We start from the raw sequence: 21,035 nt of genomic DNA, 5'->3' as shown, positions 1-21,035 counted from the left end.
CATTTGCCTCTGCCACTCCTGACCTACACCTGCGGTCATGCCATGTTTTGACTGGTATTTATTACGTCCTAACATAATAAGGTTACAGATGTTTCATCAGTTTTACAGAGTTTTAGCAGACAATGCACATTACTTTGAGCCCTTACCATCATTAAATACAGTGTGCATATGGTACAATCAAATATCAACACATTGAATATTGATAATCAGTTAAATTAGATAATTGATAATCAATTAACTTACCTCACTCACATTGATGTGAAATAAATCGCTTGCTTGCAAGATTTTACGACAGAATGTATACTGCATGTGCACTTCTGATTGAACTTCTGGAACTTAATCAACAGAATCTCACAAATAACCCTAGTCTCGGCGTTAAAGAGCAAGGAGTGGGAGTGGGAGGGCAGCAGCGGCAGCCGCAGCGGCAGAGGGAGCAGTGGAGGTGAAACATGAGCATGTGAAAGCAATTACAGCAGCAGGCTGGAGCTGTTAGCCTGAATGTGGGCTAGAAGGGCTGCCGGCTCAGGCTGTCTCTCCATCCCTATCCCATCGCCAAGTTGTCCGCCGGCCAAGCCACTTCCCCACAACTCTGCTGGCCTAAAAATCAAGAGGCCCTGCATAGGCAGGCGTGGTCCCTGCTCCAGCTCCACTCACACTGTAGACTAGACCCTTTTAGGAAAAAACTATATCCCCTTGTTTCCAACTATGATCTATTCACTCACACCCTGGGAGGACTAGGAGGGAGGGAGAGAGGGAGGGAGGGAAGGAAAAAAGGAGGGAAGGAGAGAGCGCTAATGTGGAGCATGCATCAGTGAAGCTGGGAGGGGTCAGGGCAGGGGTTATTGATATTGTTCAACTGAGGAGACCTCTGGAAGGCATAAATAGCTGAGGGAAGCGTTCAGGTCTCGCAGTCCCTCCTCAAGACAGCCCAGGCACAAGTTTCACTCCTCAACTTCAACGATAACCACATCTGTATCTGCAAACTCAGTAAGTACCCACTCCTCTGTCGTCTCAAGCACTGCCTTAATGAATGTCAAATGGACCTTTGTGTAGAGCGGATCTGACAAGCATGCGTGCAATGAGTACTGTAGGTGTTATGTGTGGAAAGCAAAAGCTATTTGTCACTCATCTAAATGTTGTGAACAAGTGTTCTATGAATGCATGATGATCCTAATGGCATAAGCTTATTTATATTCATGAATGCGTACACATGTGAATTGTCAGACTTAATGTCACCGCTGTTACATTCCTAGGCTTTCATTGTCAGTAGGTTAGCTGTGAATGTTCATACTCATGTAGCCTAATGCCTACAGGTACATTTCAAACGCAATAATAATGAATGAAGACGAATTATCGTGTATAGACTGCAAACACCTTAGAATTCTATCAGTGCAGATATTAATATAAACATCTACATTGATGTCAAGCCTGCATCTGACCTGCTTCTGTTTCCCATTTCACTTTCACACTCATTGTTGCACTGTGTTTAGGCTAAGCGAGTGTTTGAGTCTGGAACTGTGGAAATGGGCCAAATTCTTTCCTCATCAGTCATATGGACCACATACTTTAAACTAACACAGAAGGAATGTTGTTGGTTGCCCAGTCAAGTGGTGCAGAACCTGAAATGCCCCTCCTTCCCCTATCTCTTTTCCAGCTCAGTAACAAGCATGGAAAGAGACATGAACGTGAGCAGCACTAGCAGTGTGGTGCACTGGCTAGCCAGCCTGACCCTAACCCTGCTTGGGAGTGTCCACCCCATGCCTGTGACCATAGACCCGGTGTGCACGGCAGACACCACTGCCAAGTACAGCCTGACATTTACAGGGATGTGGAGCCAAACCTCCTTCCCTAAGCAGTACCCAATCTACCGCCCCCCTGCCCAGTGGTCCCCTCTCATTGGTAAGTGAAATACTTTTTGGGCGGCAGGCAACCTAGCAGTTAAGAGCGTTGGGCTAGTAACCGAAAGGTTGCTGGTTCGAATCCTCAAGCTGACTAGGTGAGAAATCTGTCGATGTGCCCTTGAGCAAAGCATTTAACCCTAATTGATATTTTAAGTCGCTTTGGATAAAAGCGTCTGCTTAATGACAAAAAATATATAAAATAAAATGTACTATTATTAGCCTGTGATCTGACTCCCTTTGTTAATACTGTAATAGTAATCCTATACTGTAGATTCCTATATTCATGTATAAAACATAGACATCAGGTAAATACTATAGACATCTGGTAAATGTATGGTAGTAGACGTGCATTGCAGATTTCCAGATTTTCCCTATAATTTAAAACTATTTGAGCACCTGGAAAAGCGGTATATGCATCCAATCCATTACTATTAGTTTACAGTGTGCCTGAAAAGCAGACATTTTAAATACATTCTGAGCTGCTAGTTAAGAGCTACACAAACTGGGGGAAACAATCCATGTAATATGTGCAATTCTTCCATTCAAGGGGTGACCCACAGTTCAGACTATCATATCTGGCAGCGGAATGAGTTTGCAAGCAACGGGGTAAGGGAGTTCTCTGAGAAGGGTGAGGCCTGGACTCTGATGAAGGAGGTGGAGGCGGCTGGGGAACGCATCCAGAGTGTCTACGGGCTGTTCTCTGCTCCAGCCTTGGTTGGGGGAACGGGCCAGATGACCTCAGAGTTCGAGGTCTTTGCAAGGCACTCTTTTGTAAGTTTCTCAATCTTCACAGAGCATTCAATATCTATCTAAAATACCTCTCTCAATGTCCATCTATCTAATATACCTCTCTCAATGTCCATCTATCTAATATACCTCTCTCAATGTCCATCTATCTAATATACCTCTCTCAATGTCCATCTATCTAATATACCTCTCTCAATGTCCATCTATCTAATATACCTCTCTCAATGTCCATCTATCTAATATACCTCTCTCAATGTCCATCTATCTAATATACCTCTCTCAATGTCCATCTATCTAATATACCTCTCTCAATGTCCATCTATCTAATATACCTCTCTCAATGTCCATCTATCTAATATACCTCTCTCAATGTCCATCTATCTAATATACCTCTCTCAATGTCCATCTATCTAATATACCTCTCTGAATGTGCACCTATTTACTTGAAAAAAAACGTTTATATTAAAAGTTGGTACAGGGTTTAGAATATGTGGTGTAGGTTTTACATAGTAATCTCTCTATGACAATATAGTTGATTTCTGGCGTAGTCTCGAAGAGACTGAAGATCTCGTACAACGCTGTATACTACTCCCTTCACAGAACAGCGCAAACTGGCTCTAACCAGAATAGAAAGAGGTGTGGGAGGCCCCGGTGCACAACTGAGCAAGACGACAAGTACATTAGAGTGCCTAGTTTGAGAAACAGACGCCTCACAAGTCCTCAACTGGCAGCTTCATTAAATAGAACCTGCAGAACACCAGTCTCAAAGTCAACAGTGAAGAGGCGACTCCGGGATGCTGGCATTCTAGGCAGAGTTGCAAAGAAAAAGCCATATCTCAGACTGGCCAATAAAAATAAAAGATTAAGATGGACAAAAGAACACAGACACTGGAGAGAGGAACTCTGCCTAGAAGGCCAGCATCTTGTCCTCTTGCTCAGTTGTGCACCGGGGCCTCCTACTCATCTTTCTATTCTGGTTAGAGACAGTTTGAGCTGTTCTGTGAAGGGAGTAGTACACAGTGTTGTACGAGATCGTCAGTTTCTTGGCAATTTCTCGCATGGAATAGCCTTAATTTCTCAGAACAAGAATAGACTGACAAGTTTCAGAAAAAGGTTATTTGTTTCTGGCCATTTTGAGCCTGTAATCGAACCCACAAATGCTGATGCTCCAGATACTCAACTAGTCTAAAGAAGGCCAGTTTTATTGCTTCTTTAATCAGAACAACACTTTTCAGCTGTGCTAAGATAATTGCAAAAGGGTTTTCTAATGATCAATTAGCCTTTTAAAATTATAAACTTGGATTAGCTAACACAACATGCCATTGGAAAACAGGAGTGATGGTTGCTGATAATGGGCCTCTGTACACCTATGTAGATATTCCATTTTAAAAAATCTGCCGTTTCCAGCTACAATAGTCATTTACAACATTAACAATGTCTACACTGTTTTTCGGATAAATTTGATGTTATTTTAATGGACAAAAAAAAAAGATTTCTTTTCAAAAACAAGGACATTTCTAAGTGACCCCAAAATTTTGAACGGTATTGTACATATATGTTTTTACACAACATTCAGGGACCAGCATTTGGGACCAGTTTCTTATTATTGGCCTCGGGGTATTCAATAAAAGATGTCAGCAAAAAAAAAAAATCTTACTGTTGGAAGTCTCTGTTGGAACTGTAGTTGAGGAAAGCTCTGTAAAGATGAGAGTACGGAATAATGAAGAGCAGATTAAGACCGCTGATCCTTTGAGTGTCTGCACTAAATTTGAGTTTACTGTTAGACGGACTCCTAGAAACATCCACACATAACCCATCCTACTTCCCCCTCTCTCTACAGCTATCCTTCATAGTGCGGATAGTTCCCAGCCCAGACTGGTTCCTGGGAGTGGACAGCTTTGACCTGTGTGAGGGAGACCAGTGGAAGGAGAGTGTCACACTGGAGCTGTACCCCTACGATGCAGGCACTGACAGTGGCTTCACCTTCTCCTCTCCCAACTTTGAGACCATTCCTCAGGACAAAGTCACACAGGTAAATCTAAAAGAGCCCATGGTTGATCATCATGTCCATGCTGTAGGTAACTGATGATGCTATATCAACTTCGGTAATCAATACCAGAAGTGCTGTTGACAACACAACTTGATTTTGTCCTTTCCAGATAACGTCATCTTCTCCAAGCCATCCTGCCAACTCTTTCTATTATCCCCGTCTGAAGAATCTGCCACCCATGGGCAAGGTCACCCTCACAAAGACCAAGAACAACCAGATCTTCAGCATACCCATGGAGCCCACCCAGTTCAACCAGACTGGCAATGAGATTGGCAATGAGATTGAGGACTCTCTCATAAGTAAGCAAGAAACATTTAAGAAACAAATACAGTGAACTAATATTTATCGCTTGCTATCCTGCAATCCTACCTCTCTTATAGAAAAAAACTTGATCAATTATTGTTTTTAACGTAATCATCATCTTATGAACCAAGATTTATTCAATTTAACCCCATTAAAATGAAAGAAGAGAGCAAAGAATTGGCACTGGCCATCTGGCAAAACATAAAGAGTAAAGTAAAGCCTTGCGGTAATCGGATCCGTTGTGCGCCAGCATTGAGTTGGAGTCAGCAAGAGCTGTTCCTCTGTGCCCATGGCAACCAGGCAACACACAGGATAAAGGAGGTCAAAGGCATTGGACATTTCCTGCCTCTCAGCACTGATGTCAAGTAGTCCAGCCTTGCTTTTATTCCACGTTACATCCTCCTGCTTCTCTAATTCTCCCAAAAAATAACCTCAATCTGTGATAGATATCAACATTTTACTGGCTCATAACATGGGGGGGGGGGGGGGGGCTAGGCAAACCACAGGATGTTTAAAACATACAAAGTCAAGTTTCTGTAATTTAATTATTCAATAAAAGTTCATCCAGATTTAGCAACCGTAGCCAGGAATGTACCGCTACGAGCTTTGGATATATAAAAACATTTATTTTAAAGAATTTCCTTACATTGGGATTTACTTTGGCATACATACGAAATACATTTGGTTACCCTGTATATTCTATACAATCATAAAATGTCCTGTTTCCTACAGTATTACAGCTATATTTGACATAGCACTTGGAAATATTCTATAACAATTTTTTCTGATTGAGCAAATTAACTTGATTAATAAATCAAGTCTTCCCCTTTCGTATGAAATGGTGTTGGGTGGCTTAGCTAAATCAGTCATTTTAACCTATGCCTGAAGGCTTATCCTTGTGTGGCATGTTATAACTCCAGAAGACCACCACGCACACACACACAGGGGGGCCCTAGAGCCTGGCTAGAGAAAGGGTCACTGAAATCATATCAACCCCTACTGCTGCACGCGCATGTGTTACAGGTCTCTGGTCTCTTGCAATTCAAGTGTTCTATGGATTGCTAAAATAATGTCTTAATGCATATTACTAACAGAGTATATCTGGTGTCCTTCCCACTAGATTCCACCCCTCTAGACTGTGAGGTGTCTGCATGGTCACCCTGGGGCCTGTGCAAAGGCAAATGCGGAGACTCAGGCGTGCGCCACAGAACTCGCTACATTCACCTACAACCAGCAAACAATGGGGTAGTCTGCCCCCCACTGGAAGAGGAGAACAAATGTATCCCTGATAACTGCTTATGACTGGCCGGCAAGAGTACGAAACAGAAAAGAAGAGGCCATGCAAGACGACAAAGAGTACGAAAGATGCGTCCGTCATCTCCACTGGAGAAGCCCAAGCTGTAGAAATTGACCCTTTTCTCGCTGGGCTTCCTAGCCTATTCACTGGGAACAGTGGGGCTGGTGAGGAGAGGACGGTTCAAAGTAATGGCTGGAATGGAATAGATGGAACAGTATCTAACCATTAGAAACAAGTGTAATACCATTCCATTCCAGCCATTACTATGAGCCCGTACTTCAATTTAAAGTGGCACCAGCCACCACTGACTGGGAAAGATTTATAAATGGGTCACAGACATGCAATTATTGTGAAGCCTGAGGAGTGAAGAGGTTGTCTAGAAACTTTGCCCTTAGTTCTTCCTTGTGATTAATGTTTCCCTATGTCATTGGGTTTTCTGCGGTAGCTAGCCATGAGTCTGAAAAATCATTCTTAAATTCAAATCTGGACCTGGAAGCCAGTTACACTGTTTTTTTCTTCTTCTTCATTCCTCCCCTCTAATCCAGGACTGATTTAGACCTGGGACACCAGGTGGGGCCAACTAATTATCAGGTAGAACAGAAAACCAGCAATACTTCAGACCTTGCAGGGTAAGATTTGAACACCCCTGTTACAGATAATCAGCAGTGTTGGAAAAAGTACCCAATCATCATACTTGAGTAAAAGTATAGAACGTCACTTACGTAAAAGTGAAAGTCACCCAGTAAAATTTTACTTGCGTAAAAGTCGGCACCATGTTCTTGTTTTTAGCCATGGGCAAACTCCAACACTCAGACATTATTTACAGACAGCCAGGGGCAAACTCCAACACTCAGACATTATTTACAGACAGCCAGGGGCAAACTCCAACACTCAGACATTATTTACAGACAGCCAGGGGCAAACTCCAACACTCAGACATTATTTACAGACAGCCAGGGGCAAACTCCAACACTCAGACATTATTTACAGACAGCCAGGGGCAAACTCCAACACTCAGACATTATTTACAGACAGCCAGGGGCAAACTCCAACACTCAGACATTATTTACAGACAGCCAGGGGCAAACTCCAACACTCAGACATTATTTACAGACAGCCAGGGGCAAACTCCAACACTCAGACATTATTTACAGACAGCCAGGGGCAAACTCCAACACTCAGACATTATTTACAGACAGCCAGGGGCAAACTCCAACACTCAGACATTATTTACAAAAGATGCATTTGTGTTTAGTGAGTCCGCCAGAACATTGGCAGTAGGGATGACCACGTGTTCTCTTGATATGTGTGTGAATTTCACAATTTTCCTGTTCTGCTAATCATTCAAAATGTAAGGAGTACTTTGGGTTGTCAGGGAAAATGTATGGAATTAAAAGTACAATATTTTCTTTAGGAATGTAGTGAAGTTAAAGTAAAAGTTGTCAAAAATATAAATAGTTAAGTAAAGTACAGACACCCCCAAAAACCTAAAACAATTTCTCCAGTACTTTAAAGTATTTTTACTGAAGTACTTTACACCACTGACGATATGGCAGTCAACCCCAAAACCTCATAGAAGGCTCCATTACTTACAATAGACCAGATGTGTGTTTACAGATAAAGCACTCTTTTCCATGATGATCTCTACTACAGAGAATCTATTTATTTACAGGGTTTGGACCTGTACTGTACAGTATCAAGCAGTAGAAATCTCACACTCGATCGTGCTATTGAGATATTGTCAAAATCAGAGAGAAATGGCAAAATGCGTACTTTTCTGAGAAAATGTACCTCCTTCTAAAAAACAGTACACCGAATTTTGTTGATGTTTGTCTGTCTGTATGTATGTTCTTTGTAAGTCCAATAAACTGTAAATACATGTAAGTTGATTGCAATTTTATTTTTAATTGATGTAAAGCAACAATATTTCATACAATCAACAAAATACATCATGCTACACAACAGCATACACCACAGCATAAAATAGGCCTACAAAACAAAACGATCTCAAAGGAGTGTCCCTGTCATGAAAATCTTTGTTACTCATTGATGTTGTTTGCTATCTATGCCAAAGCTTTCATTAGTCATACCTGACATACTTCATCATGCCATGTCGCAGGATAAGATATGACAAACTGTCTTTCAAAGTAGTACAAATGAGCTCTTCCCTAGAAAACCCCTAAGCTACCTAAGCCACAGAAAACCTGAGAAATAGACTGACTCTGAAAAATTCCAAGAAATAGCAATCATTGCCTACATCTGGGCCATTGGTGCCTTTCGCTTCATATATTTCTGCTTGTTTCTCAAGTGTTGGTCTTATTTCAAACCAATGACAAATGATGGAAAATTACTGGGAAAAGTAACAGGAAAAATAGACAGATTCTTGGCTTTTGATGTAGAAGGACAGTCTTTGCAGATACTATGCGAGTACAATCTTAGGGGAAAAAGGTGCTATCGAGAACCTAAAAGGGTTCTTCAGCTGTCCCCATAGGAAAACTCTTTGAAGAGCTCCTTTTGGTTCCAGGTAGAACCCATTTGGTTCCAGGTAGAACCCTTTTTGGTTCCATGTAGAACACTTTCCACAGAGGATTCTACATGGAACCCTAAAGGGTTTTCCTATGGGGACAGCTGAAGAACCCTTTTGGGAACCATTTTTTCTAAGAGTGTAGGTTTCATGATGGTACAGTGCACACTAGTTAATAAGTGAACAATCTCATGTTTCTTTATCAGTACATGTGGGCTTCTACTACTGGTCAGGCTTATCAGTTTCTCTGCTGACCTTGGGTACCCACTCAGACGCAGTTTGGATGGCCGGTCGCAGCAACAGCAGGTGTCAGTTCCTCACACCAGAGTTGTCGCCTGCACACTAGCAACCATAAGGCTCATTATACTCATTTAACTTTGTCACATACTGTGTGTCAAAATGAATGTGAGGGGCATTGGGCTGTGGGTGCTGTGTTACCTGGCACTGATAGCTGCTATGTACTTTGATCTGGGTGAATATTAGCAAAAGTGCCTCATCAAGGAAATTCCAGGTAACATGCTGATCACAGGTCAGTTCTATGGGCAGGTGGAGAGGAGGACATTGTTCTGCATGGTTGATAGGTGAGTTCTATGGGCAGGTGGTTTAAAAAGTTCAATGGATTAGCAGAGATCATGATGAAGTCAACCATTTAAAAAGTTAAATGAGTTAGCAGAGATCATGATGAAGTCAACCAATTAAAATGTTCATTGGGTTAGCAGAGATCATGATAAAGTCAACCAGGCATTTGTTTGATATTCTATTACATTTTTAATTTAACCTTTATTTAACTAGGCAAGTCAGTAGTATTCTAGTAGTATTTGCACGCTTAATTTGCAAAATCATCTCTACTTTTTCTGTAATAATGGCTTACTCATTAGATTAATAAAAATGTGAAATATCAGCTGTCTGTGTTGTGTTTTTCTCAGGTAATTTTCTTTTGGAGTATTGGGAAAAAGAACCCTAACTCCCCTCCTCTTGGCCTCACTATCACTGTGATCCAGACCACCATGTCATTTTTATTTTGCTTCTAGATATTAATTAAAAAAACATATGACAGATTTGGAAAATTCTAATTCACATCCCACGCTTCTGGCCCACATTGGTTGTGCATGCAGTCCAACTCAAATCTAAGGTTTTCCATTTTCGCCGGTGACAGGCTTGTGAGTTCCTCCACACCATGCACTGAGTCTGCTGGACTGTGTTGCTCCACAACCATATCTGAATATTGTTCTGATATTTCCAATGCAGAGGATTCATTTTGATGTTGACCCCAGTGCTGAGGCACAAAGACAAAGCTCAGACCATGGAGAACAACCTGAAACTCCTAAGAGACCAGATGCTAAACATCAACACAAGGAAATAATCAAACACACTTTGTTATGAAAAGGGTCATTTTCCAAATGTCTAGTTTCAGAAAAAAGCTGACTATTATTTTGATAAGAACTAGGCCTATAGTACAATACATGAAAACAACAAATATTGTGTTGCGCTACTAGGCCTGTCCTTTTAACGGTCTTTTATTCATATTCACAGGAACTAGATGAGACGTTTTGCCAGATCAGTGAAGAAACCAATGGGAACGTTTTGTGGTGGGCTGTTGTGTAGACTTCCATTCAACTATCAGTTGGATTTTGGCAAATCAAAAGACTGAAAGACTTCCTGATTGCAAAGAAGTTGGTTTGATAAGAACTTTAGAGCAGGAATGATGTCTTGCAGTACAATGCAAAGTGGCCACTAGAGTCAACTGCTATTCCAAACTAGACTAAGATCAGTGCTGAGGAGGCATCTACTTTACTGTACATCCTTCTAGAGACAATGTATGAATTCATAAAATGTGTTTGTTTCATCTTACACAACTATCCCAATTTGTTTTCTCCAATGAACGCACCAAAATGTAAATAATGACGTAACCAGCCAATCAGAAAGCGATCTGACATGCAAACAAACCGAAAATCAGAAGGTAGCCGGGCTAGTTAATTGCTACAGTTGCTAAAGCCAGAAAACGACACGGAAAGTTTTGTGAGTTTGCTAACTAGTTCCATCATGTAAGTCAGATGTGGACCTTTCTTCAGTAAAATATAATTTACTTTTTAGTAGATAGCTGCCCCAGAAACAGGTAAGTAAGAAAAGCTACTGTAGCTAGCTATTTGGGGGGGGGCGTTAACACGCAAGCTAACGTTAGCTAGCTAGCTAGTTCGTCTTTATAGTCCAAATTGGTAGCCATCAATCTATTTTGGCTGATCTCTGCGACTTAAAAGCAAGAAGATAGAATGTCTGAATTTATAACTATGTCGTAGTTTTATGTTATTTTTGTACTATCTAACATTGGCTAACGTTAATCTCTTAGCTATAGAAAATGTCTTACTGGATCTGCTGTAACTCCTGCTTCAACCTCCCGGGTCCTGACCGCAAACTAGCTGTTACCACCTGTGGTCATGTCATCTGCAACGTGTGTTTTCAGAAAGGTAGCACGTTTTGTCTGTCTATTTAATTGTGCCAATGTACCTTGTTATGTATCTTTAAATTAATTACGTTCAACATCTCATACTACCTTACGTATGATGCTATATGAGAAAATATATGTTCCTCCATGAAGCTCAGCCTACTTGTCGGTTTGCAGCAGTTCTGTCTTTTTTAGAATACACAGGCTAAACTTGAACACACGGACCTCTGCTGGTCGTTGTCTGATGTTACAGAAACAATTTGGCCGCACAAAAAACCGTCATGCAGTTTGAAAGCATAATTCTGTATAAAATATTGTGCTTGTTCCAATAACCACATTGTACATTTTCTTTCAGCCAATCAAGGGGAGTGCATGATATGTAACGCAAAATGTCAAGTTACTCCTCTCTCAGACAAAGTAAGCAGTGATACAGTATCTTATAGATGTGATTATCTGGCGAGGCTCACAAAGAAATCTATTTGATAACCTAAACTTTACAATCTTTACTTTCACAGAGTAGTGCAGAAGTAAAGGCCCTCTTCTCTGACATCAATTCTGTAGCAACCAAACACTTAACAGAGATAAGCAAGGTATTTCTCTTGATGCTCATAATAGGATAGGCACATAAGATATTAGCCTATTTATAGTGATCATTTTAACCACCTCAAGGTTGTACTGCATGTATAAAAACAACATATGTATCTACTCTTTTAGGTGTTACTATTCCAGGCAAGGCACCAAAAGAGGTTGTTGGCGCATTCCCAGCAGAGGGTGAGGCTGGAGGACATTTAGTTGTACCTCTACTACTATTTAATAATACCAAAGAGTTTAATGGTAGCCTCTCTCTTCTGGTGTTATAATCTGAAACATCTGTGCTCCTTATTTTTCAACCCGTTTAGAATGAAAAGTTAGAAGAAGTTTTACTCAAGATGAAGCAAGAAATGCAGCAAATTTCCAAGTAAGAATGTAAATCATTAGACATCACATAGCAGAATTCACTACCACATATTAACGACTGCTTAGTGTGACTTTAACATTCTTATATTTACCAGGAAAATTACAGAGCAGAATGCCTATATTGCCAAGCTGGAGAGCACTCGTCAGCATCAAAGGTATCAATATCTTTATGGGTGTTACTGCTTTCTACTCACCAGGTGTCACTATTGTCATCTTTGTTTTTCAAACATGAGACTATGGAGGGGACTCATTTGTTATCAACATATTTTTTATTCAGAGCAACTCTTAATGACCATGGTTGGAGATTAATCACATTCCTCTCTCTCTCTCTGTACAGTGCAAAAGCAGCTTCTACATCACAGCTGAACCGTAGTTCTCACAATGCTCGTTCACATCAAATCAAATCAGATCAAATGCAGATACCATTCAACTCACCCATGTCCCTCTCTCGCTTCTCATCTACTACAAGTCTGTAAGTATTACATCTTAGGAAATCTGCATTAGGCCTACACATATCAAAAAAATGTGAACCCTTAAGTTAAAGGTTACAAATATTTAGCCTAAATGAACATAGATGCCAGTACATAGTATATATCCAGGAACAAGCTAATGTATCGTGTAACTGTTTTCTGATGGTTTGACATAAAATATGACATGACGTGCTGCGTTCTGCGGTCGTCCTGACCCGGTTTGATTTATAGTCAGCATGCTGTAGACTAGTCTAGCTGACAGACAGAGCATGTGTCTGTCTACTGGGCTCTCTGTGGGGCCCTTTGCTCCAGACCTCTATCACAACAGCCCTGAGCTGCAGGGGAGAAAGGGGATCCTCCAATGTAAACTGTGTATATCCTGACTTCATTCACCCTAGCTGCTGTTTGGCTTTGCCCTGCAGTACCACACCAGTCTCACCTGAATAAGCTGGGCAGGCTTGTGAACACTATGTCCGAGTGAGCATTTCCATAATCTTTCTTCCTGGGTTCTATGAGAATGAAATGTGACATGTCATGTTATGTGATTTCCCCTCAGGGCAGAAAACATGGAGGTGGATAACAGAGGTCTGTTTAGGAAAGTATGTGAACCTTTTCAATTGACCAAATATGGTTAAAATCAGAGACAAATATTTTGATTATTTGTATCTAAATATGTCTCCGGTTCATATTAATAGTATACTTATTTAGTTTTGAGAGTGAATACTAGCCATGTATACCCTGACGCCAAATCATTCTTTGATGTTTAATACCAGTGATGAGGTCTACGGCAGACTGAAACTGGTTTTAATGATGGAGACGTATGTTTGTGCAAATGGAAATGTTTTTTTCTCCCTGAACAGCCGGAGCTCTCTGGAAGTGTCCAGAGGTTGTCCTTGATCAGCCCTCCACAGGACGGCCGGATGGGTATGTCTGCTACTCTACTCTGCTCTACTCACAGACAGACAGATAGATACCTGTGGAGCTGTTCACTGCTTACGTAACAGCACAATGCTTCAATGGATTCAACTTCTGTCTGTTGTATCTGAATAAGGTTTTTCGTTCTTGTTTGTGTTTGTAGACTCGGCTATGAGTCTGGAAGCACTATATCTGAGTTTTAGCATACAATATTTAGGGTGTTGCTGACCTTGTGGTGTGTGAATTCTAAATATTGCATCTTTAGGTACCGTCCCCCATCGATCGACCAATCAGAACACCCTAGTCAACCACTCAGCTCGCTCGGCCACTGTCAGGTCTAACTTGTTATAATCACGTCATTATCATAACTTAATCATTTATACACCAATGTGCCATGACACAATAAATTAACTTTGATGCCTTGCCTTCTGTCCTCCCAGCCGCCTGGCGGAGTTGCAGATGACCCCTAACCTGCCGTATCGTAGGAACACAGGGTGGGAGACGCCCGTGTTCAAGCCCCCGTCAGCCTACAGACACTCCTCCATGTCTTCTCTGGTCATGTCCTCTCTGGGGGTCACCTGCCCTCCACCGTAACACCGCCAAGAGCCAGCCATCACTACGGCACAAGGAGACGTCTCTGATCCACTTCAATGCCCTCCACGAGTGACTTAGCTAGAGTATCAAGTCACCTGGCAATGGTTGAACTCTCCACCGTGGAGAGATGAGCTGTGGAATAGGAAGTGTTCAGAAATTGAGCCCCCTTCACACAGGGTTAAGAAGAGTTTGGAAGCTGTGGTCTGTTGGTTGTGTGTGCAGTGTAGCGTGTATATTGTCATTGTAATGGATTACATACAGTATTACAGTATTACTTGTCACAGTAACAAATAAAATTTAACAAACCAATCAAATTGATCTCTCAATAATTAATTGACCAATAAGACACTGAAATCACAAAACCTGTACTGTAACCTCTGTACCACTGAGTCATTAATCATTAACGAACCACTCATCTGATTGGCATGTTTAGAGGTTGTGATTTGCAGTACAATTAGTTAACACCCACAGTGAGTCCCAGACAATGCCAAGCGTTCCATGACTCACCCAGGACAGGACCAGCTCTACTCTCTTCTCTGCTGTCTCTGGGGGGCCTGCTGCTGCCTGCCTGTCCCTCCGAGGCATTTTCAAGGTCAACTAATCACAAAGGCACCGTGTGAAGAGGCGTGGGCAACATAATTGTGTTATTTCTTCAAATAGCTTGTCTAACATGGCAGATATGACACATGATTAGAACAACCTCCATGGCCTCTTGATTGCTTCGAGCCCCAAGGGCAGGAAATTACTTCTTACAAGCACAGGTTTTGGCTGTCATAACTACTTTAAGGATTTACAGACTTGCACAGGGCAAAAGCGGTGGTTTGCGTGCAAAAGTAGATTGCAGGGTGAGTGTTGGATTGGAACACCTTAGTAAGAGGGAAGTTAGACTCAGAACGCTACACTTCCCAATCCCTTCTGAATCAGCCATCTGCTACCAGTGACCTGCTACCTTTCAGGACAAAGATAGAGGAGACCTTGGAAGCAAACTATGATTATTTCCTGTGGTTTCAATGTTTCCTTAACGCTTTTAACAGACATGATGACATGGAATGATGACACCCTGAAGACAGCTGTGGAGGGAGATGGGGACCGTTCATTCATTTACGTGAACTCAGGCAGCTGTGGGCCGCAAATGAAGCATGATGAAACACAGGAAGCATGGCGGGAACATGGGTCTAACCTGGCAGAACAAAGTCTCCTGCGGGCCGATGAACCAAAATGACCCTCCTTGTTTGTCTTATTAGAATCCAGCCTAAAACTATTTGTACATTACTTTAATGTACAGGTCCCTTGGCAGAACATTTCAAAGTACCACCTATTCTCAGTTTGGACATAGAGAAATATGATTAGGGAATCCCCAAAAAGTAATTATACTCTGATAACATTTCAGGGAATGGAAATTCCATTCACATTGATTTGCAGCTGACTTTCCACTCAAAATGAGTCATGCTAAATCCCTGTGTTGTGCACCCTGTGATGAGTGCAGTGGAGCCACAAACGGTGTTCTGCACTGTACACATACAGTGCATTCAGAAAGTATTCAGACCCCTTGATTTTTCCACATTTTGTTAAGTTACAGCCTTATTCTAAAATTGATTAAATAATTTCCCCCCCCTCATCAATCTATACATAATACCCCATAACGATAAAGCAAAAATAGTTTTTTTTTTAAATTGTGCTAATTTATCATTTAAAAAAATGTAATAGCACATGTACATTTTTGCACATGTATACTTTTATTTTTTTTATATCACATTTACATAAGTATTCAGACCCTTTACTCAGTAGTCTGTTGAAGCACCTTTGGCAGCGACTACAGCCTTGAGTCTTCTTGGGTATGATGCTACAAGCTTGGCACACCTGTATTTACGGAGTTTCTCCCATTCTTCTCTGCAGATCCTCTCAAGCTCTGTCAAGTTGAATGGGGAGCGTTGCTGCACAGCTATTTTCAGGTCTCACCAGAGATGTTCGATCGGGTTCAAATCTTGTCCCGAAGCCACTCCTGCGTTGTCTTGGCTGTGTGCTTAGGGTTGTTGTCCTGTTGGAAAGTGAACCTTTGCCAATCCTTGACAAAGGGCCTTCTCCCCCGATTGTTCAGTTTGGCCGGGCGGACAGCTCTAGAAAGAGTCTTGGTGGTTCCAAACTTGCTCCATTTAAGAATGATGGAGGGTACGGTGTTCTTGGTGACCTTAAATGCTGCAGAATTTTTTTGGTACCCTTCCCCAGATCTGTGCCTCGACACAATCCTGTCTCTGAGCTCTATGGACAATTCCTTCGAGCTCATGGTGTTGTTTTTGCTGTGACATGCACTGTCAACTGTGGAACCTTTTATAGACAGTTGAGTGCCTTTCCAAATCATGTCCAATTGAATTTACCACAGGTGGACTCCAATCAAGTTGTATAAACATCTCAAGGATGATCAGTGGAAACAGGATGAACCTGAACTCAATTTCTGTTTTCTAATTTTGTTTAATTTGGTAAAATTTCTAAAACCCTGTTTTTGCTTTGTCATTATGGGGTATTGTCTGTCTGATTTTTTAAACTTATTTTAATCCATTTTAGAATAAGGCTGTAACGTAACAAAATTTGGAAAAAGTCAAGGGGTCTGAATACTTTCCGAAGGCACTGTATAAACACATATAATTACATGCATATGTTGCATGGACATATGACCCCCCCAACACATGTGCATTCTCACAGGCAGATATACTTTCACCTACACACACTACCACATGCATAAATACACACACACACATACACACACACCTGGTGATCGTTAGCTCACTCAGAGGTAGAAAACAGGCTATCATGTTGGGTTAGGCAAAACCCTATCCCCTCTTGCTTCTGGGCTAAATCTGTGTGGATTTAAACCATGGGTAAACTCCTAATATGGCTTTAAATCTAAATTAGTCAAAGAGTCCATTGTGCCAAGCGAGAGCAGAAACAGAATGTATGTGCTCCCACACAGCAGGCACGGCGGAGCGTTTCATTGCAAAACGGTCAATCTAAAGGCTGTAGGCATAGGGCCTACACATGGCTGACTACAGCTTGATGAGCCCATCACTGAATCCCCCTCATGGACACGTGTGTTTCATTTATATTCAGCTGAGATTGAACAATGCCTTAATTGTGTTGTAGAGATGCACAGAGTACATTATTCACTTCATTACGAGACATGCAATAAAGAGGAGTTGAAAACGAGTGTGTCGAAAGTGTAAGTCAGACCGTTGGATTACCAAAACGAGAGAATACAGACGTGGGCATGCTGTACCCCATTGGGCCCTGTGTAGTGGCATTTCTGACTCAAAGACAATACTGTCAAGAGTCATAATCTGGACCTGTCTAATTTGGTCCCAGTTTTCAGGCCATTCCATAAACCCCACAACAAGCCCATAACACTGCCAAATTCTCTCTTTTCCACAGCACTGGCTACAGTTGCAAGATTTTACTCAACCAATCGGTTAAATAACAAAGATAAATATTAGAGCTGTAAGCATGTGACCATTACTGAGAGCAAAAGGAGAACCCAGTTGCGGAGCTTGTCGTGATGTGCCTGTCCAGACAGGTATCTTTGTATAATCTGTGTTTCCTCTGTTGCCCACAGCAACACGCGCCGTTTCGGTAGCTTTTCATGGTTGTGAATGACCACAATTTAAAAGGCATCAGGTGTGAACAGACACTATTGTATATGAGAAATGTGCATGAACTCCTGTGCTTCACTGGGATTTGGTATAATTTCCTGTTTGGGGTCCAGTGAGAGTGAAATTCAGCCCTGGGGCAAGCTGTCATTGTGTCAAAGAGAGGCAGAGAGAGAAATGTAAATCAGTGCTTTCTCTCTCTCCTGGATGGCTGCAGGGCTTACAAATGAGTCGTGCCACTTCACCAAGGAAAAGAAAACAATTTCTAATGGTGGGCACAATTATTTAACACTCACAGTGTGTCCTCTCATAGAAGCATACATCTGCTTGATAAAATGAAATTACATTTAATATGCTCCAGTCTTAAATTGGATATTCTCACAAGGCATGTTGTTCTTGTCAACCACAATTTAGGTGGTTGACAGGTATAATTACAGAAAGACTTATCTCAAAAATAAATGATTCTCTTTGCCCACACTTGTTGTTCAGAATACGTTGTCTCAAGTTCTGTAGAAGAGTGATATGGTTCTTGCCTGGCTACCCATCCACACTGCTCTGTCCAAACGCCACGCCCACTAGCGTTTCTTCTCAATGATGTACAGAGAAATCAGTAGAGCAGTGAATCTCAATTCAGGACGAGTCGTCAGGTAAATATGCTTCAGGCTCAGTTGTCTTCATGACACCAGCTACCTGTGATGTGAACCAGTGGTCAGTGGCTCGCACTATAATCCACTAGACTCCCATGGACAGCCTCTGATTTCAACACAACTTTTATTTTAAAAACTACTTCAGGATCGGTGGGTCCCTCACGGGACGGTTGAGCTAACGTAGGCTAATGCGATTAGCATGAGGTTGTAAGTAACAAGAACACTTCCCAGGGCATAGACATATCTGATATTGGCAGAAAGCTTAAATTCTTGTTAATCTAACTGCACTGTCCAATTTACAGTAGCTATTACAGTGAAACAATACCATGCCATTGTTTGAGGAGAGTGCACAGTTATGAACTTGAAAGGTTATTAATAAACCAATTAGGCACTGGACAGTTTTATCTCAATCTCTTCATTCAAAGACTCAATTATGGACACTTTACTGACAGTTGTGGCTGCTTTGCGTGATGTATTGTTGTCTCTACCTTCTTGCACTTTGTGCTGTTGTCTGTGCCCAATAATGTTTGTACCATGTTTTGTGCTGCTACCATGTTGTTTTGCTACCATGTTGTTGTCATGCTGTGTTACTACCATGCTGTGTTGTCATGTGTTGCTGCCTTGCTAAGTTGTTGTTTTAGGTCTCTCTTTACGTAGTGTTGTGTTGTCTCTCTTGTCATGATGTGTGTTTTGTCCTATATTTATATGTTATATATATATTTTTTTTAAATCCCAGCCCCCGTCCCCGCAGGAGGTCTTTTGCTTTTTGGTAGGCCGTCATTGTAAATAAGAATTTGTTCTTAACTTGCTTGCCTAGTTAAAAAAAGGTGAAATAAAAAAATATATATCAAAAAGGCACATTTGGGCAGTCTCGAAACACATTTTTTAACAGAAATGCAATAGTTCATTAGATCAGTCTAAAAATGTGCACATACACTGCTGCCATCTAGTGGCCAAAATCTAAATTGTGCCTGGGCTGGAATAGTACATTATGGCTTTTCTCTTGCGTTTCAAAGATGATGGTACAAAAAAAATACAAAAAAGGTTGTTTTTTTCTTTGTATTTTCTTTTACCATATCTATAATGTGTTATATTATCCTACATTAATTTCACATTTCCACAATCGTCAAAGTGTTTCTTTTCAAATGGTGTCAAGTATATGCATATCCTTGCTTCAATCCCTGAGCTACAGGCAGTTAGATTAGGGTATGTCATTTTAGGTGAAAAAAAAAAAAAAAGGGTCTGATCCTTAAGAGGTTGTTCAAGGGAGAATTTGAATACAACTTTTGTTTAAGGGTGAATTTGAATACAACTTGTGTTTTAGGATGAATTTGAATACAGCTTTTAAGGATAAAGATCTAAATTGTGTATTTGATACATTTGGGAGAGTCGAAATAGCCTCTATGGTGGTCTATGAGTAAAAAGAGGATAAGGGTGGGGTGGTACTGGCCGGCCCACTCATGTTCTCTTAGTCACACACAGACATCCCGCATGTGAAGGGCCTTTGAAGGCCCTGACTCCAACCCATGCTTGAGTGATGTCAGCCGGGCTGTGGAAGTCCTTTCCTGTCAGACAGCTTGGCAGGATGTGTAAAGAAAGTCTGAAAGACAACCCTGAGATTAGGCTGCTTTTGTCACGGCTCCGTGGCAGACTTTAGAGGCCTTGGCCTCTTTCCCATCACAAAGATTTCCTTTCTCACTCTGCATCCCCTCTCTTCACCAGCACGGTAAACATCTGGGGGAAACCACGGCCTCTTTAGCTTTTTTGTGTGGTTTTTATTTCTCCAGTTTTAAATGGTGGTTTTGTTGTTTTGAATATCAATTTGAAAAGACGGAGGTATGCAAACAGAGGGAATTATTCTCAGCCAGATATTCACAGGTGTGTCCTTCATGGACGCCGACTTCATTCATCTGACGGTTCCTTTCAGTGAGCACCAGTAAAGACCTCTGGACACTTTTCCATCATCACAATACAGTTGGTAGTTGCACAAGTGCCCAAGAATCTGGTACAAGGGTTCACACACTCTCTTTTTCAGCACTATTGATTCTTAAACATTACAATTAAAGCATGTCCACCATTAGTATTAATATATAGTGTATCACTAATATATAGTATCAATATATTAGTGATTTGGATTTAAAGCCCCCATTCACAATTATCCAAAATGTATATTTTATTGTCAATCAACAAAAGTCTTGTTTTGAAGGCTGAACTAGCGAGGCTACATACTGTCACTGAGTGTTCCAGAATGAGACAATTCTCATTGATGCCTGCTCCTCACCCTGTCATCCTCATTGAGCAGCTGTGAACTCAACACCGATGTCTGTCAACAGCACAGGTGTGTGTCATCTGCTTCAATCACTCCGCTGAGAGCTTCTCAACCCTGAGTCCGCACGCAAGACTTGTTCATCTATCATCTAGAACAAAAACACTGACAGACAGCTAAATTAGTTGCTCTGACTGCCCCTATCTTTTTAACAGCAACATGCATTTTAAATAGCACATGTACTTGTGTTTAATGATCCCTATTCCCATGTGTAAATTTTGTG

At 41.3% G+C, this 21,035-nt stretch overlaps 2 protein-coding genes across 6 annotated transcripts; both read left to right on the top strand.

Annotated features, from left to right (window-relative positions):
- The first annotated feature begins 841 nt into the window (after positions 1–841).
- On the top strand, positions 842–8,094 carry spon2b (spondin 2b, extracellular matrix protein). The gene is made up of 6 exons (XM_071411347.1): positions 842–987; positions 1,655–1,899; positions 2,449–2,672; positions 4,489–4,680; positions 4,808–4,997; positions 6,122–8,094. Exons 2-6 carry the CDS (start codon positions 1,668–1,670, stop codon positions 6,301–6,303), a joined length of 1,020 nt encoding a protein of 339 aa, XP_071267448.1. The 5' UTR covers positions 842–987; positions 1,655–1,667; the 3' UTR covers positions 6,304–8,094.
- Positions 8,095–9,106: 1,012 nt separating this feature from the next.
- LOC139581515 (probable E3 SUMO-protein ligase RNF212) lies at positions 9,107–14,515 on the top strand. Of its 5 annotated transcripts, none has more exons than XM_071411351.1 (12): positions 9,107–9,403; positions 11,176–11,287; positions 11,621–11,682; positions 11,781–11,855; positions 11,980–12,036; positions 12,165–12,223; positions 12,318–12,377; positions 12,560–12,694; positions 13,249–13,291; positions 13,553–13,616; positions 13,873–13,942; positions 14,048–14,515. In XM_071411351.1, exons 2-12 carry the CDS (start codon positions 11,179–11,181, stop codon positions 14,199–14,201), a joined length of 888 nt encoding a protein of 295 aa, XP_071267452.1. In that variant the 5' UTR covers positions 9,107–9,403; positions 11,176–11,178; the 3' UTR covers positions 14,202–14,515. The 5 variants fall into 5 exon arrangements, with proteins under 5 accessions (XP_071267452.1, XP_071267453.1, XP_071267451.1 ...); XM_071411350.1 differs by lacking the exon at positions 9,107–9,403 and adding an exon at positions 9,412–10,841 and having other exon boundaries at positions 11,170–11,287; XM_071411349.1 differs by lacking the exon at positions 9,107–9,403 and adding an exon at positions 9,412–10,867 and having other exon boundaries at positions 11,170–11,287.
- The last annotated feature ends 6,520 nt before the right edge of the window (positions 14,516–21,035 follow it).

This window comes from Salvelinus alpinus, chromosome 7 (assembly GCF_045679555.1).
Source record: "Salvelinus alpinus chromosome 7, SLU_Salpinus.1, whole genome shotgun sequence".
Lineage (NCBI taxonomy): Eukaryota > Metazoa > Chordata > Actinopteri > Salmoniformes > Salmonidae > Salvelinus > Salvelinus alpinus.
Note: the sequence above shows the minus strand (reverse complement) of the source record. Positions and strands in the feature narration are given on the sequence as shown.

Coding starts and splice junctions, on each gene's coding strand:
- spon2b (XM_071411347.1), top strand. CDS start 1,668: ATGGAAAGAGACATGAACGTGAGCAGCACTAGCAGTGTGGTGCACTGG. Junction 4,681..4,807: donor CTCAGGACAAAGTCACACAG/GTAAATCTAAAA, acceptor TGTCCTTTCCAG/ATAACGTCATCTTCTCCAAG. Junction 4,998..6,121: donor GATTGAGGACTCTCTCATAA/GTAAGCAAGAAA, acceptor CCTTCCCACTAG/ATTCCACCCCTCTAGACTGT.
- LOC139581515 (XM_071411351.1), top strand. CDS start 11,179: ATGTCTTACTGGATCTGCTGTAACTCCTGCTTCAACCTCCCGGGTCCT. Junction 11,856..11,979: donor ACTTAACAGAGATAAGCAAG/GTATTTCTCTTG, acceptor CTACTCTTTTAG/GTGTTACTATTCCAGGCAAG. Junction 12,378..12,559: donor AGCACTCGTCAGCATCAAAG/GTATCAATATCT, acceptor CTCTCTGTACAG/TGCAAAAGCAGCTTCTACAT.